The sequence below is a fragment of the Phocoena phocoena genome, chromosome 20, assembly GCF_963924675.1.
Source record: "Phocoena phocoena chromosome 20, mPhoPho1.1, whole genome shotgun sequence".
Classification (NCBI taxonomy): domain Eukaryota; kingdom Metazoa; phylum Chordata; class Mammalia; order Artiodactyla; family Phocoenidae; genus Phocoena; species Phocoena phocoena.
This window is the reverse complement of record NC_089238.1, coordinates 7,368,740-7,383,161: the sequence shown is the minus strand read 5'-3', so window position 1 is coordinate 7,383,161 and position 14,422 is coordinate 7,368,740. Positions and strand designations below refer to the sequence as shown.

At 55.3% G+C, this 14,422-nt stretch overlaps 1 protein-coding gene across 1 annotated transcript; it reads left to right on the top strand.

Moving 5' to 3' along the window:
• The first annotated feature begins 121 nt into the window (after positions 1-121).
• Positions 122-14,398, top strand: RUVBL2 (RuvB like AAA ATPase 2). Its single transcript, XM_065898614.1, has 15 exons — positions 122-479; positions 3,467-3,521; positions 5,071-5,126; positions 5,434-5,575; positions 7,397-7,526; positions 7,672-7,738; positions 8,772-8,878; positions 8,964-9,057; positions 9,436-9,559; positions 9,897-9,991; positions 10,088-10,206; positions 12,737-12,856; positions 13,334-13,463; positions 14,060-14,174; positions 14,288-14,398. The coding sequence occupies exons 1-15, from the start codon at positions 468-470 to the stop codon at positions 14,311-14,313; spliced, it is 1,392 nt and encodes a 463-aa protein (XP_065754686.1). The 5' UTR covers positions 122-467; the 3' UTR covers positions 14,314-14,398.
• Positions 14,399-14,422: the final 24 nt, after the last annotated feature.

The window sequence follows — 14,422 nt, the reverse complement described above, 5'->3', positions numbered from 1 at the left end:
GGGCTCCCGCGTCTCTCATTGGTGAACAGTGCAGGGTTCGCTCAGCCCCGCTCCCGCCTTGGCTGTTGGTGCGAGCTCCAGTGGGCGCTAGCTGATTGGCCTTCAGCTCTGTCAGTCCGAAGCTAGAGGCCCCAAAATTGGCGGGGGAAGGAAGACGGTGGATAAGGAGGAAAGGAGGCGTGGGGGACGTGTGGTTGCCCAAAGAAGTGTTAAGAATTTTGCAATCGGCCTTAGCAAGGAGGCCTGGGTAAAAGGAGGAGGAGCCACGACGCGTGGGGAATGGACTCAGGAGTTCTGGGAACTCATCTTCCAGAGCAGCCTGGATGGGCGGGGCCTGAAAAGTGACGCCGCGCCCCACCAGGAGAACCACCGAGATATTTGGAGGACCTGGCAGTCTAGAGGGGCCAGAACGCCTCGTTCCTAGCGCGTTTCCGTTTCCGCTAGGATATTGGCGGTTGGTGAGCATCATGGCAACCGTGGTGAGTGTCGGCGTGCGGAGGGCTGAGGAGTCTCAAGGAGGAGGGGGCTGGACGGGGACTCTTGGATCTTAGCGGAGAGGAGGCTGGGGGCCTGGACTCTTGGATCTTAGCGGAGAGGAGGCTGGGGGCCTGGACTCCTGGTTCTGAGGAAGGAGGGAGCTGGGGGCCCGGGCTTCTGGATCTGAGGGAGGAAAAAAGAAAGGACTAGGATACCGGCATCCTGGGTTCAAGTGAATGCTTACGGTCTCAGTGGTCAAATCTGACTCCATCAACTTCTAGGAACTCCAACTTCCAATCCTCTGGACGCAACTAGTGGCCAGTTCTCCAGTCCTTTGCCTTAAAGTCTGATGAGGGTTGTAGTGTCTTGGGCTCCAAGCCATCCAGCAGTCTTGGGTTGTTGATGGTGTGAATAGTACCTGAGTACAAGGGAGAAACACAGGCGGGGACCTGCCCAATGCGCCTCAGATCGTGGAGTTGCTTATTGAGTCTTGACCCAAAAGAGAGTGTTGAGAACCCAGAGGGTGTCAGTAGAGAGCGGAAAGGGCCGGGGGCACAGAGGCTTAAGGTACTTGTCATGGGATTGTTTTAGCCATTTTCATATTCCCAGCATTTCATCAGGACATGCCCAACGTGGATGCTCAATAAGTTATCACTTGAATGTATGCATGTGAACTCCATAAAGGAGAGACCAGGTACACTGGGCCAGGCACCTAGTACTTTTCTGAGAAACATCTGAATGAAGAAGGGATGTAGCCGTAGCTTGGCGGTTGGACGTGGCTTCCAGATGCCTCGGTTCCCATGGTGACCCCAGTCAAGATGGGGCTAGGGTCGGGATGAGAGTTAACTGGTGCCTGAGGGGCGACATGTGAGTGTTTCTGTTGTCATGGCAAAGGGGATGGATGGGGAAGCGGAAGAGGAAAGGGCAGTGGCCACACTCCTGAGACCCAGTTTGCGTGGGTATGGATGAAGTATTGGGAGTATGAGGGGATGGTAGCTCAGTTTTGTTTCCATGGGATCAGCAGGCAGCGCGGGGTAGGAGAGGCTTATGGTGAAAGGAAAGGTTTTGTAGGAGGCAGGTCTGTTTATGTTGGGATTCCTGGACCCATGTCTATTTTTTGTCTTGAGTAGAGTCTGATAGGCTGTATAGGGGTGGGTGAGAGTATGTTCTCAATCTTCTGATAGGGGTTTGGGGGCAGTGACCAACCTCCTATGAGGAGGAGTAAGTGGGAGAGTTCACAAACAGCAAGGGAGGAGGCTTGTGACCAGGCCACGGTCAGGAAGTCTGAACTCTTGGTTCCAGAGAGAGGAGGGTTTTCCTTGGGTTGGATGCCTGCATCTCCTCTCATTCTGGTTAGGAGACCTGTGAGGAGGAAGAGGGTTGGGGGCAGGTGGCCAAGGAGCTGGGTCAGCGTGCTGGCTTCTTAGGCCTCCCTTTCTTTATTCACCCCAGGCAACCTTTAATCTACTTTGTGTCTCTAGATTTATTTATTCTGGATATTTCATATAAACGGAATCATACAACATGTGACCTTTTGTGTCTGGTTTCTTTCACTCAGCATAATGTTTTCAAGGTTCATCCACGTTGTAGCGTGGATCAGAGCTTCATCCCTTTTTTAAAAGAAATATTATTTACTTATTTATATAAATTTATTTATATATTTTTTTGGCTGCGTTGGGTCTTTTTTTTATTTTTAAGAATTGTATGCTGCGTTGGGTCTTCATTGCTGTGCGTGGGCTTTCTTTAGTTGCGGTGAGCGGGGGCTACTCTTCATTGCGGTGCGTGGGCTTCTTGTTGCAGTGGCTTCTTTTGATGCGGAGCATGGGCTCTAAGCGCACGGGCTTCAGTAGTTGTGGCTCGCGGGCTCTAGAGCGCAGGCTCAGTAGTTGTGGTGCACAGACTTAGTTGCTCTGCGACATGTGGGATCTTCCCGGACCAGGGCTCGAACCCGTGTCTCCTGCATTGGCAGGTGGATTCTTAACCACTGCGCCACCAGGGAAGTCCCTTCATCCCTTTTTATGGCTGAATAATATTCCGTTTTATGGCTACCCCATATTTTGTTTATCTATCCGTTGATGGATGTTTTGTGTTTTTTCCACCTTTTGGTTATAAATAACACTGCCGTGAATATCTGAGTGGATCTCCATTCGGTTCTTGAATTGTCCCAGGCGGTGTTTACTCATCTCTCTCGCCCACGTGAGAGGGGATAATGTCTGACTTTGCTCTTTGGAAAGCTGGGGACACAGGAGACCTCAGTTCCTGCTTGTTGAGTGAACTCAGCACTTCAGGGCGTCATTCATTCAAACTCCAAACTTTGAGCCCCAAGGGAGACCAGTGAGACGTGGGCTGTGCCCTTCATGGGACTCACATCCATTGGAGCCAAGAACATTGATCCAACAGTCTACCTTGTGAGTGTGAGATCAGACTCCCAAAAGAGGCCCTTCCTTCTGTCTGGATATCCAGAGACCCTAGAACTAGCCGGGCAGGGGCTGAGGTCAGGGAGGGCCTCCCTTAATGAGTGACACTTGATCTGATTCAGTGAGGGGGGTGGGGAGAGCAGGCCAGACCAGGGACCTGCACATGCAAAGGCCTAGTGACAGAGAGCTGGGGCAGCGAGGCGCAAGGGGGGCCAGAACACATCCAAGTTAATGCCCACTCTGCATCTGTCCTTGCAGCTCTGGGGGACGGGGAGGACTTCTTCCTTCAGCAAATAATTCCTGGGCACCAAACGTGGGCCCGGCCCTGGGGACGGGGCTGTGAACGAGACAGACACAGTCCTTGGCTTCCTGGGACTGACGGTGTAATGGGGTTAACCCACCAGCCCTAGTGGGTGACAGCTGAGGAGGATCTGGTGTTTGGGATGCCAGCCTGTCTGTGGGGAGGAGTGGAAAGGACTGTCTTGTGGGAGGCGGGCAGGAGGGACAGAGGAGGGGTTGTTGAAAGCTGGGACCGCAAAGGCTCGTACTGATGCGTCTTCCTCCAACCCCAGACAGCCACAACCAAGGTCCCAGAGATCCGCGACGTGACGAGGATTGAGCGTATCGGTGAGTGAGCGTGGGTCAGGAATAGGACCTAGCCCCTGCCTTCCCTCTGTACCCCTGACAGAGCCAGCTTAGCCAGGGCCCCCAGGAGGGAGTTGGCCTGCACACCATCCCACCATCCCCTATCCCCACTATCCAAGGAGGGAGGTTCCTGAGTTCTAGAGCAGGTCAGATGGCTGGGGGCGGGGGTGGGGTAGACCATGCCAGGCCTCAACCCCAGGCGGTACTGCTGCTGGCTTGGCTTCCCTGGCAGGGCTCCCTGATGCCCTAGCATCCTGCTTGGAAATCGTGAAAGTGGATATTTGCTGAGTGCTGACTGGGGTTGGCCCTGCACTGACTGTCCCAAACACCAAGCACACGCATCATCTCTTTGAGGGCAGGGACCTGGTCTGTCTCCTTCCTAGCGGTGTCCCCAGCACAGGCCCTGGCAGACCAGACGCTCCACAGATAACTGTTGAATATGAGTTTGCATCCCTCGAATCCTTACAGTAGCCCCACAAGGTGCCTCTTGTGACTGTCATCCCATTTTTAGCTGAGGTGACTGAGACTCAGAGCAGGCAAGCCCCTGGTCCCAGCTCACCTGGGACCAGGAAGTTGGGGTGTAGTGGCAACAGCAGGGTGCAGCCTTTGCAAAGAGCCTGACTTGCAAGGAGGAGACTACACTTATTTGTTCACATTCATTCATTCAGAGCTTCCAGAAGAGGCAGTAAAGCGCTCCTGGCTATGAACCCGGGTTCTGGAAGCACGCTGCTGGCCGCGTAGTAAGGGACTAGTTGCTCTCTGTGCCTCAGTTTCCTTACCTGCAAAATGGTGGGAGAGTAGTTCACCTCCTCAGTTGACATAAGATACAATAAGGTAAAGCACTTAGCTATCAAGGGCCAACCCTGCTGGGAGCTGAGGACCCAGGAGACTCTAGCTGCACCCAGTCCCTGCCCTCAGCCTGCCTACAGGCCAGCACAGGGGTTGACACATCTTTCCTTAAAGTGCCAGATAGTAAATCTTCTCTGTTGAAAGTAATCAATTCTGCTGCAGCAATGCGAGAGCACCCCCAGATGGTATGTGAACGAATGGATGTGGCTGTGTGCCAATAAAACTATTTACAAAAACAAGCGCCCACCCACAGGCTGTAGTTTGCCCAGCCCTGGTCTAGTGTAAAGCATTGGAATCCTGCGTCTTCACCTCTCACTGGCCGTGTGGTCTTGGGCAAGGGACCTAACCTCTCTGAACTCCTCCTCGCCTCCATGTCAGTGAGGGCCTGGGGGCGATTATTGAGCCCTGGCCATGATCCAGGGTGATAATAGCTGAGACTCTTGTTCTCAGAGTTACATGGAATGAGATTAGAACCTGGGAGGTCACTCAGGCCACCACGTAGCCTAAGAGCCATTCTTATTTACTGAGCATTTACCATGTCCGGCCATCCTCCCAGTGAGGTGGGGAATCGAGGTGCCCCTGTGACCGAGGAGGAAACCAGGGCTCGGCGGGAAGCCCCTCAGGCCACACATCGACACGAGCTGGCTGGTAACCGTGTCTTCTGGTTCTTTCCCCCCAACAGGCGCTCACTCCCATATCCGGGGGCTGGGGCTAGACGATGCCTTGGAGCCACGGCAGGTAGAGCCCAGGGGGCCGGGGTGGGAAGGCTGCTCCATGGGGGCCTCGGGCAGAGGGGACCCAGGGCTGTGGGGAGTATGGGGACTGCGTTATGATCTTCCAGACCTTTGTGCTGTATTTATAAAATTCAGCCGCATGTGCAGTTTTATCGGTCTTTAAAAAATGGGGGTGGAAAAGGCTTTTTTGGCTTTTTTCTGAAGTCCCTGCCAACATGTCCTGTTTGATCTCATCAGCCTGGAGGTGGTAGAAATGCAGTAGTAGCCCAGGAGGAAGTCACCTTGTGTGCTCTGTCACCTCCCACCCCCAGGCTTCCCAGGGCATGGTGGGCCAGCTGGCGGCCCGGAGGGCAGCCGGCGTGGTGCTAGAGATGATCCGGGAAGGGAAGATCGCCGGCCGGGCGGTCCTCATCGCCGGCCAGCCGGGTACTGGGAAGACGGCCATCGCCATGGGTAAGACACCTCTCAGGGCAGGATCTCTTCTGGCCTTGCCAGACGATCCCTCCCGTGTAAGTCAGGGTTGGGTTCAGCCACGTCTAACAGCTCAAAATGGCAGTGCCTTAAACACTATGGGTTTATTCTCTCCCATAGAATAATCTGAATGTAGGCCAATTCAGCCTTGTTGAACAGTAAAGGCTCCTACCTTCCTGCCTCCACATCACTTGCTTCCATGTCAGGGTCACCTCATGTTGCAAGAAGATGGCCTACGCTCTAGCCTTCCCATCCATACTCCATATGGGAAGAAAGAGAAAGAGGAATTGCAATGAGGGTGTACCTCCAAGAGGTAGCTCCCTTTAAGCAGCTGTCTTGGGACTCCCACACACTCTTGCTTATATTTTATTGACTAGAACTTAATGGCTACAGTCTGCTGCACAAGACAGTGAGACATTAAAACTTATTTTAATATTTTAATTGGGATCACTGCTACCCTAATAAAATGGGGGTTCTGGAACGAAGGAAGATGGGAAAGATGGGCATTGCATAGACAGCCAGCAGTCTCTTTTGCAATGCATTAGTGAGTTAAGATCTTTTTACTCACAACTGTCCCTCATCCTTGTTGAGCTCCTATTCATCCTTCAAAACCCTACCCAGGCATCTTTTCATCATTGAAGCTTTCCTGGACTCTCCTCTCTTCCCACTCATTCCCACGTTTGTGCCTTGACTGTGGGGCCAGGCAGTGAGAATCAAGGTAATAGCTAGGTCTGCAGTTAAGATAAAGTAGCACTCATTTGGGTACCCTGGTGTGCCAGGCCCTGGACCAGACACTGCAGACACTAAGATGATTAAGACCAAAATCCTGACTTTAAGAAGTTTACGGCCTGGGGGAGGTGTTCGTGGACATGGTACTGTCCAGGGTGATGAACAGAGGAGGCTTCTACCTCCGATGAGGGGTGGTGGGGAGAGAAAACGGGGTGGCGGTTGTCAGGAGAGACTTCCCAGGTGAGTCAGAACCTGAACTAAGACTTGTAGGATGTCTGGGAGTCTCCTGGACAGACGGTAGGGAGCAGGACACCCAGGCACAGAGTGTGACACACATCTGTAAAGGGGACCAAGGAGAGTTCCCAGCTCACACTGGTCAGGAGGGTTCGGTGACTTCCTGTCCGGGAGACTTGGCTCAGAGCTGGGCAGAGCCCTCAGGAAGGGGAGCTGGCAGAGGGGCTCAGCGCTTGGAGTGATGGCAGGAATGGCCCCGCTGTCTACCAGCCAGCTCCAGGCCCCAAGCCATAGAGGAGGCCCGTCCCTGTGCTGGTTCCAGACCGTGACGGAGTCATGGTTGAGCACCAGTGTATCCCTGCCTGCCCTCGTAATCGCTCCTATGCAGGGTGCCATCCCGTGCCAGTGCTTGTCATGTTATCGGTCCCATTACACAGAGGGGCAAACCGGCTTGGGGAGCAGACTTCTCAAGGTCACCCGGTGCTAAGCCCTGGAGCCGGGATTCAAACCTACACAGTCTTACACTCTTACCTTCAATTTCAGCCCCTTGTCTCTACCCCTGCTCATCACCCCCAAGCCCTGAGGCTAAACAGCTCTTAGAGGTTAGGAGGAAGGCTTGGCAAGATTATAGAGTCATAAGGTCTGCCCTCTGCACAGCGCAGGGTTCTGATCCTCCCCATGCGGCCCTCTGTCCCCTGCCTTCTCTGCGTCTCCTTGTCTGCCCCCTCTCCTGCTCTCCTGCCTGAGGAGGGAGAAGAGCTGGTTTGCCACAGAGCGGGTATTGGGGACCTGGTGCCAGGGCTGCCCCCACCTACCCAGGCTACCTCCCCTCCTTCCCAGGCATGGCACAGGCCCTGGGCCCTGACACTCCGTTCACAGCCATCGCCGGCAGTGAGATCTTCTCCCTGGAGATGAGCAAAACAGAGGCGCTGACACAGGCCTTCCGGCGCTCCATCGGTGTGCGCATCAAGTAAGCAGGGGGTGATGCCAGGTCCCAGCGGCCTTGGGAGGTCCCCCCCCCACCCCCGGCCCTGGCCAGCTCATCCTGCACCCAAGGGCTCACGGGAGTTGGCAATTCCTGAGGGGCTCTCTCCTTAGATCTGTTCTCTGCCCAGGGAGGAGACTGAGATTATCGAAGGGGAGGTGGTGGAGATCCAGATTGATCGGCCAGCAACGGGGACGGTGAGTCTGCTCCCGAGTCTAGGCTACCCCCAAGGCTGGAGGGTGGAGGTCAACTCGCACTTTTAACACCTGTAAACAGCCTCCTAAATTAGTCTCATCCATTGCAATTAAATTTTGAATTTTAAAAGCATGGTAGGAGAATCTTTAAATATAGGGAAAGCTATTCTCCAGATAGTTCTTTAAATTAGATTTTGATTACAGCAGAAATCCGTGGATACATCCTCCCTTTAAAAGTGAACAACCAAAACTCGCTTTAACTCCCTCCCCAATCCCGGTCCTTTTATGCTGCCACCTGTCCCTACAAAGGAAGCACCTCACTATGGAAACAATTCCAGGAAACAGGAGAGACTCCAATATGCTGGGAAAAGCCCAGACTTGGTGACTGTTCATCTTGTGAGGAGGGGCGTGGCATTTTGTTTTCTTAGTTGTGTTTAGCTGAGTTCTTCTGGGTTTGTGATCAAAAACCGCCTTTCGGGCTTCCCTGGTGGCGCAGTGGTTGAGGGTCCGCCTGCCAATGCAGGGGACACGGGTTCGTGTCCCCGTCCGGGAAGATCCCACGTGCCGCGGAGCGGCTGGGCCCGTGAGCCATGGCCACTGAGCCTGTGCATCAGGAGCCTGTGCTCTGCAACGGGAGAGGCCCACGTACCGCCGAAAAAAAAAAAAAAAAAAAAACCGCCTTTCATTTGGGTGTAGAAAAGGAGTGTTACAGTGGGACCCCTTTGGCCATTCTGTGAGACCTTAGGTCCCTGTTGTTTTTATAGATTTTGTCTTTTAGGTTTTTGTTTGTTTCTTCACTGGATTTTTAATAATAGCTTTATTAATGTGCAATTGGCAGCCAATAAGCCACGCCCTTGAAGGTTTACAAGATGTTAGGCTTTGACACACACGCACCCGGGAAGCTGTCACCACAGTTGTAACAATGGATATCTTCGTCAAGCCCCCAAAGCTGCCCCATGTCATGCTTGTTCTGAAGCTGTGTTCGGGAGACATTGGGCCTGTCTCTGAGCCCCTTGCCTGGCATGTCACCCCTCAGGGCTCCAAGGTGGGCAAGCTAACCCTCAAGACCACAGAGATGGAGACCATATACGACCTGGGCACTAAGATGATTGAGTCCCTGACCAAGGACAAGGTCCAGGCTGGGTGAGCAGTGGGGTCCGCACCAGGTGGTCAGGGTAGGGGAGCTCTGGCCCTTCCTTTCCTCACCCCCACCCTTCATCCCCTGCAGGGATGTGATCACCATTGACAAGGCCACGGGCAAGATCTCCAAGCTGGGACGCTCGTTCACACGCGCTCGAGACTATGACGCCATGGGCTCCCAGGTGGGCCAGGGCTCCAGGTCCCCTCGGTCAGGCACCAGGATGTTTCTCTCTCCTCCATCACCCCAGGGCCTACAGGGTCTGGATCCTCCTGTCACCCCAATCCTGTGTCCCTGGTGCTCCTGGTTCTTCCCTGTACCGTCTAGGACAGCTGGGGTCCCTCAGCTTGGCACTTGGCTCATGGTTTCCGGGGTCCTCCAGGCACCCCCATATCCTTCAGTGCTGTTGACTACCCCTTGGGCCTGGGGTTTCTGGGTGACCCCCATCTGGATTCTTAGTTCCATTCCAGGGAGCCCCAGTCTCCCCCAGACGGCCCCTTGGGCCCCCCCTTCATGCTCTTTTCTGCCCTTGTCCACACCGAACCCCACCCCGGCCCCATAGACCAAGTTCGTGCAGTGCCCAGACGGGGAGCTCCAGAAACGCAAGGAGGTGGTGCACACGGTGTCCCTGCACGAGATTGACGTCATCAACTCCCGCACCCAGGGCTTCCTGGCCCTCTTCTCAGGTGAGGCCCAGCCTTCGTCTCCCCCCGCCCCGGGGGGCCTGGCAGCTCCCCTCTCCCTCTCCCATCCACCAGTACAGCCCCCCCCCCGTGACGATGGCTTTTCCCCTCTTCCCCCATCCCTGTTCGCTGACTCCTGTTCTCCATCTGTCAGTGTGGTTCGTCTCTCGCCCTGTGTTGCCTCTCTGGGACATCTCCGACTCCCTGGCCCTCCCGTCGTGCTGCCAATCCAGGGGCTTGGTCTCTATTCCCTCTGTCCCTGGCGTCCCATCCTTCTGCATCTTGGTCCACCCTCCGGCCCTGGATCCCTGTCTTGTCTCTGACACCCCGCCTCCCACAGGTGACACAGGGGAGATCAAGTCAGAAGTCCGAGAGCAGATCAATGCCAAGGTGGCCGAGTGGCGGGAGGAAGGCAAGGCGGAGATCATCCCCGGCGTGAGTACCGGGACAGGGCCAGGGCAGGTGACGTTGCGGTGGGGGAGAAGAGGGGACACAGGAGGTGGGTTTGACATCCGCCCCCCTGACCCCCAGGTGCTATTTATCGACGAGGTCCACATGCTGGACATTGAGAGCTTCTCGTTCCTCAACCGGGCCCTGGAGAGTGACATGGCGCCTGTCCTCATCATGGCCACCAACCGCGGCATCACCCGGTGAGCCACTGCCGGCCCCTCAGAGGCCCCTGGGGAGAACGGGGACCTCTGGGTGGTGGGAACGGTCACTGGGTAATCAGGGCACGTTTGGTGATCACCTCGTTAGGGAAGGGTGGGCTTGGCTATTCCCAAGCTTTGTGGCCCAGACAAGACAGTGTACTTTCCCCTCAAACTAAAGTAGGTGGCTGGTCAGGGCTGGTGGGCAACTCTGCTCCACAAGGAAGTCCAGGTGCCATGTTCTTTCTGTTTTCTTGTTCCGGTAGCCCTTAAGGCTCCAGTTCCCAAACTGTCTGCCAAGGCACCCCAGGGTACTGCAGAGAACACAGGAGTGCTGTGGGATGTTTTTTTGTTTTTTGTTTTTTTTTAATTTTTGGCTGCACTGGGTCTTCGTTGCTGTGCGCAGGCTTTCTCTAGTTGCGGTAAGCGGGAACAACTCTTAGTTGCGGTGCACGGGCTTTTCATTATGGTGGCTTCTCTTGTTGCAGAGCATGGGCTCTAGGCGTGCGGGCTCAGTAGTTGTGGAGCCAGGCTGTAGAACGCAGGCTCAGTAGTTGTGGTGCATGGGCTTAGTTGCTCCCACATGGGCATGTGGGATCTTCCCGGACCAGGGCTCGAACCCATGTCCCCTGCATTGGCAGGCAGATTCTTAACCACTGTGCCACCAGGAAAGCCCCTGTGGGATGTTTTAAGGTTTTAAGGGATGCACAGTGACATGTTTTGGACGCTGCAGAAACTACTACAGTTAAGTTGCTTGCACCTAACTGCTTAATAGAAATAAAGGGAACGAAGCTTAGTATTTCTCTTGACCTAAGGATACCATGGAAAAATTCCTGAGACGTGAAGGGTACCAGACGCCATAAAGCTTGGGAACCTCTGCCCTAGGGTGTCGCTGCGCCATGTCCTCCCTGCTGGCTCTTCCCCACCTCATCTACGTTTCAAGAGTCCACAGGAAGGGAGAAGGAAGTGGGGGGCAGAGAGCTCGCAAGAGGCTGGGGCCCAAAGGCTGCACTCAGCATGGCCACTTGGACCCATTACCCAGGGCTGCTCAGGTGTGTGGCAGCACCTGGCTGCACGGTAGCCCAGGGACCAGCACCTCCAGGGCAGCAGCCTCGTGCCAGCTGTAGTGCAGGGAAGACAGGGGCATGGCTACCAGGGGCAGCAGGCAGGTTGTCCTTGGCTCTGTGCTTGGCCCTTTTCCAGGATGAACTGCTCGGCCCCCTCAAAATAAGCTCGGGAGGTAATATTGTCTCAGCCCTGCTTTATTTTTGTTATTATTTTTTTGGCAATGCATCACAGCTTGCAGGATCTTAGTTCCCCAATCAAGGATCAAACCCGTGCCCCCTGCAATGGAAGCGCGGAGTCCTAACCACCCGTACCACCAGGGAATTCCCTCAGCCCCGTTTTAAAGATGGGGACAGCATGGCCTGGTAACTTGCCCAAGGTCACACGTAGAAGGTGGCAGGGCCAGAATTTGGTATCCAGATGACAGGGTTGGACGAGACCAGCTGAGAGCATGTTTGTAGCAGCTGCAGGTCAGGCTGTGGGAACAGGGGTGTCTCCTATGAGGGGCAGCAAACGCAGTCATTCCTCTGCAGATTCCGTATTCGTGGATCTGCTTACTCGCTACAGTTGATTTGTAGCCTCCAAATTGGTATCCATCACACTTTGGCGGTCATTCACAAACGTGTGCAGAGCAGGAAAAAATTGAATCGCCCATGGCAGACCGTCCAGGCGAGGGTCAAAGCAGGCAGTGCTTTGCCTCCTAGTTTCAGTTCACGTGCTGTAAATAAGTGTCCTTTTCCTGATCTGTTTAGTGCGACATTTGTCACATTGTATGCTTTTTGTTCCTGGTCATTCTGCTGTTTAAAATGGCCCCCGGCTGTCCAGTGTCGCTAAGCGCAAGAAGGCAGGGATGTGCCGTACAGAGAAAACACGTGTTAGATGAGCTTCCTTCAGGCACGAGTTCAAGTGCTATTGGCTATGAGTTCAGCATGAATAAGTCAATAATATATATTGAATAAGGTGTCTTTAACCTGAAACCGGGCTATCTATTGATTGGTTGCCAAAAATTGTGACCAGAGGCTCACAAGAGCCTAACCCTGTATTTGCTAGTTGAGTGTTCGCCTCCACTTTGTCGAACACAGCTACCATGAATAATGGGAATCTGCTGTTTCCTAGCACCACGTGCCAGGCCTTGTGCCGGACCAGGTGCAGCCGGGGACAGGACCGGCACAGTTGCATCCCTTGTGGAGCCCTGTGTCAAGCAGCGGAGTGGGACCTTGATCCAGTAATCCTGGACACAGATATCTAGCTAAAACCAGCTCAGCTCCAGGGGGATTGATGCAGTCAGGGGGTGGCTGCGCCGTCGGGCAGTGACACCAGCGCGGAGCTGAAGGCTAACCGGTATTTGGTCCAGTGAGCGAGCTGTGGCCGAGGGGGTTGGTAGGGGTGGGGTGTTCTGAGTAGAGGGAACGGAGAGCCAGGTTCTAAGAGCACCACCCTGACAGCTTCCCTTCCCCCTCCTCCCCAGGATCCGGGGCACCAGCTACCAGAGCCCCCACGGCATCCCCATTGACCTGCTGGACCGCCTGCTTATCGTCTCGACCTCTCCCTACAGCGAGAAGGACACAAAGCAGATCCTCCGCATCCGGTGCGGGTGGGGCGCCCTGGCCTTCCGGGGCAGGACCAGGCCGCAGGCCTGAGAGGCAGGGCTGGTGTCCACCCTGTTTGACACGTGGCAACACTGAGGTCTGAGGGGGAGGTCACTGGGCCTGCCAGAAGCAGGACTGGGCTGGGCATCCAAGCAGTGGCCTATGATGGGGGCGTGCTCTTTGGAGAAGGGAGGGGTTGTGCCGGTGACTGACCTCGTGGAAAGAGCCTTGGAAGGGAGAGGCTCAGGAGGCCCAAGGTTTGGGCCCAGCCTGTGCCTCGGTGGCTCTTCTGTGCATCTGAGGACGTGGACTCCACGTGTACCCCAGAGGCCCAGCAGTGCCACGGCCCTGGCTGAATGTCACCTACGCCCCCTGCCCGCATTCTGTGCATCTGAGGACGTGGACTCCACGTGTACCCCAGAGGCCCAGCAGTGCCACGGCCCTGGCTGAATGTCACCTACGCCCCCTACCCGCAGGTGTGAGGAGGAAGACGTGGAGATGAGTGAGGACGCCTACACAGTGCTGACCCGCATCGGGCTGGAGACCTCGCTGCGCTACGCCATCCAGCTCATCACGGCCGCCAGCCTGGTGTGCCGGAAACGCAAGGTCAGCGGCTGCGTCTGCCCAGGGGTCAGATGAGCGAGTGGAGGACATGCTACTACTCCCAGGGCTTTCCCTGGGCAGTTGCATTTAGTCTCAGAACCCAAATTTTCAAAGGCAGGGGACTTTGGTCTCTCGGGTTAATTTCTGTGGCTCCCAGCCTGACACACGGGAGGTGCTGAGTAAATATCTATTGGCTGCAAGTTGATGCCGTTAAGTCCATTTTACAGATGAAGAAACTGAGGGGTGGGGGGGCTTCCCTGGTGGCGCAGTGGTTGAGAGTCCGCCTGCCGATGCAGGGGATGCGGGTTCATGCCCCGTTCCGGGAAGATCCCACATGCCGTGGAGGCTGGGCCCGTGAGCCATGGCCGCTGAGCCTGCGCGTCCGGAGGCTGTGCTCCGCAACGGGAGAGGCCACAACAGTGAGAGGCCCACGTACCGCAAAAAAACAAACAAAAAAAGAAACTGAGCAGTGGGGAGGTGGGGCCCACAGCCACGAGGTGGCCACAGCAGGATTTGAATCCAGGCGACCTGGCCCCAGAGTCCTCACCCTGACCCACCTCCTGGGAGGGGCCCCACTGAGGTCTCAGTTCCCCTATCAGGGCACCGAGGTACAGGTGGATGACATCAAGCGGGTCTACTCGCTCTTCCTGGATGAGTCGCGCTCCACGCAGTACATGAAGGAGTACCAGGACGCCTTCCTCTTCAATGAGCTCAGTGAGTGTCCCCCTCCCCGCCTGCCCCAGAGAGGGAGGAGGGAGCCCAGCCTGGAGAGCTCAGGCCCTGCCCTCGGGGCCACACTGACCACGTGGCCTTCCTTCTCCCGACAGAAGGTGAAACCATGGACACCTCCTGAGCTGATATCACCTTCACCCCCGCTTCCCCATTTCCTCCCAGAGTTCTGACACTGTGACTTTGTATAAAATGGCTCTGAAACTGGACCTATTGTGTGTGTTGTGTGTGCG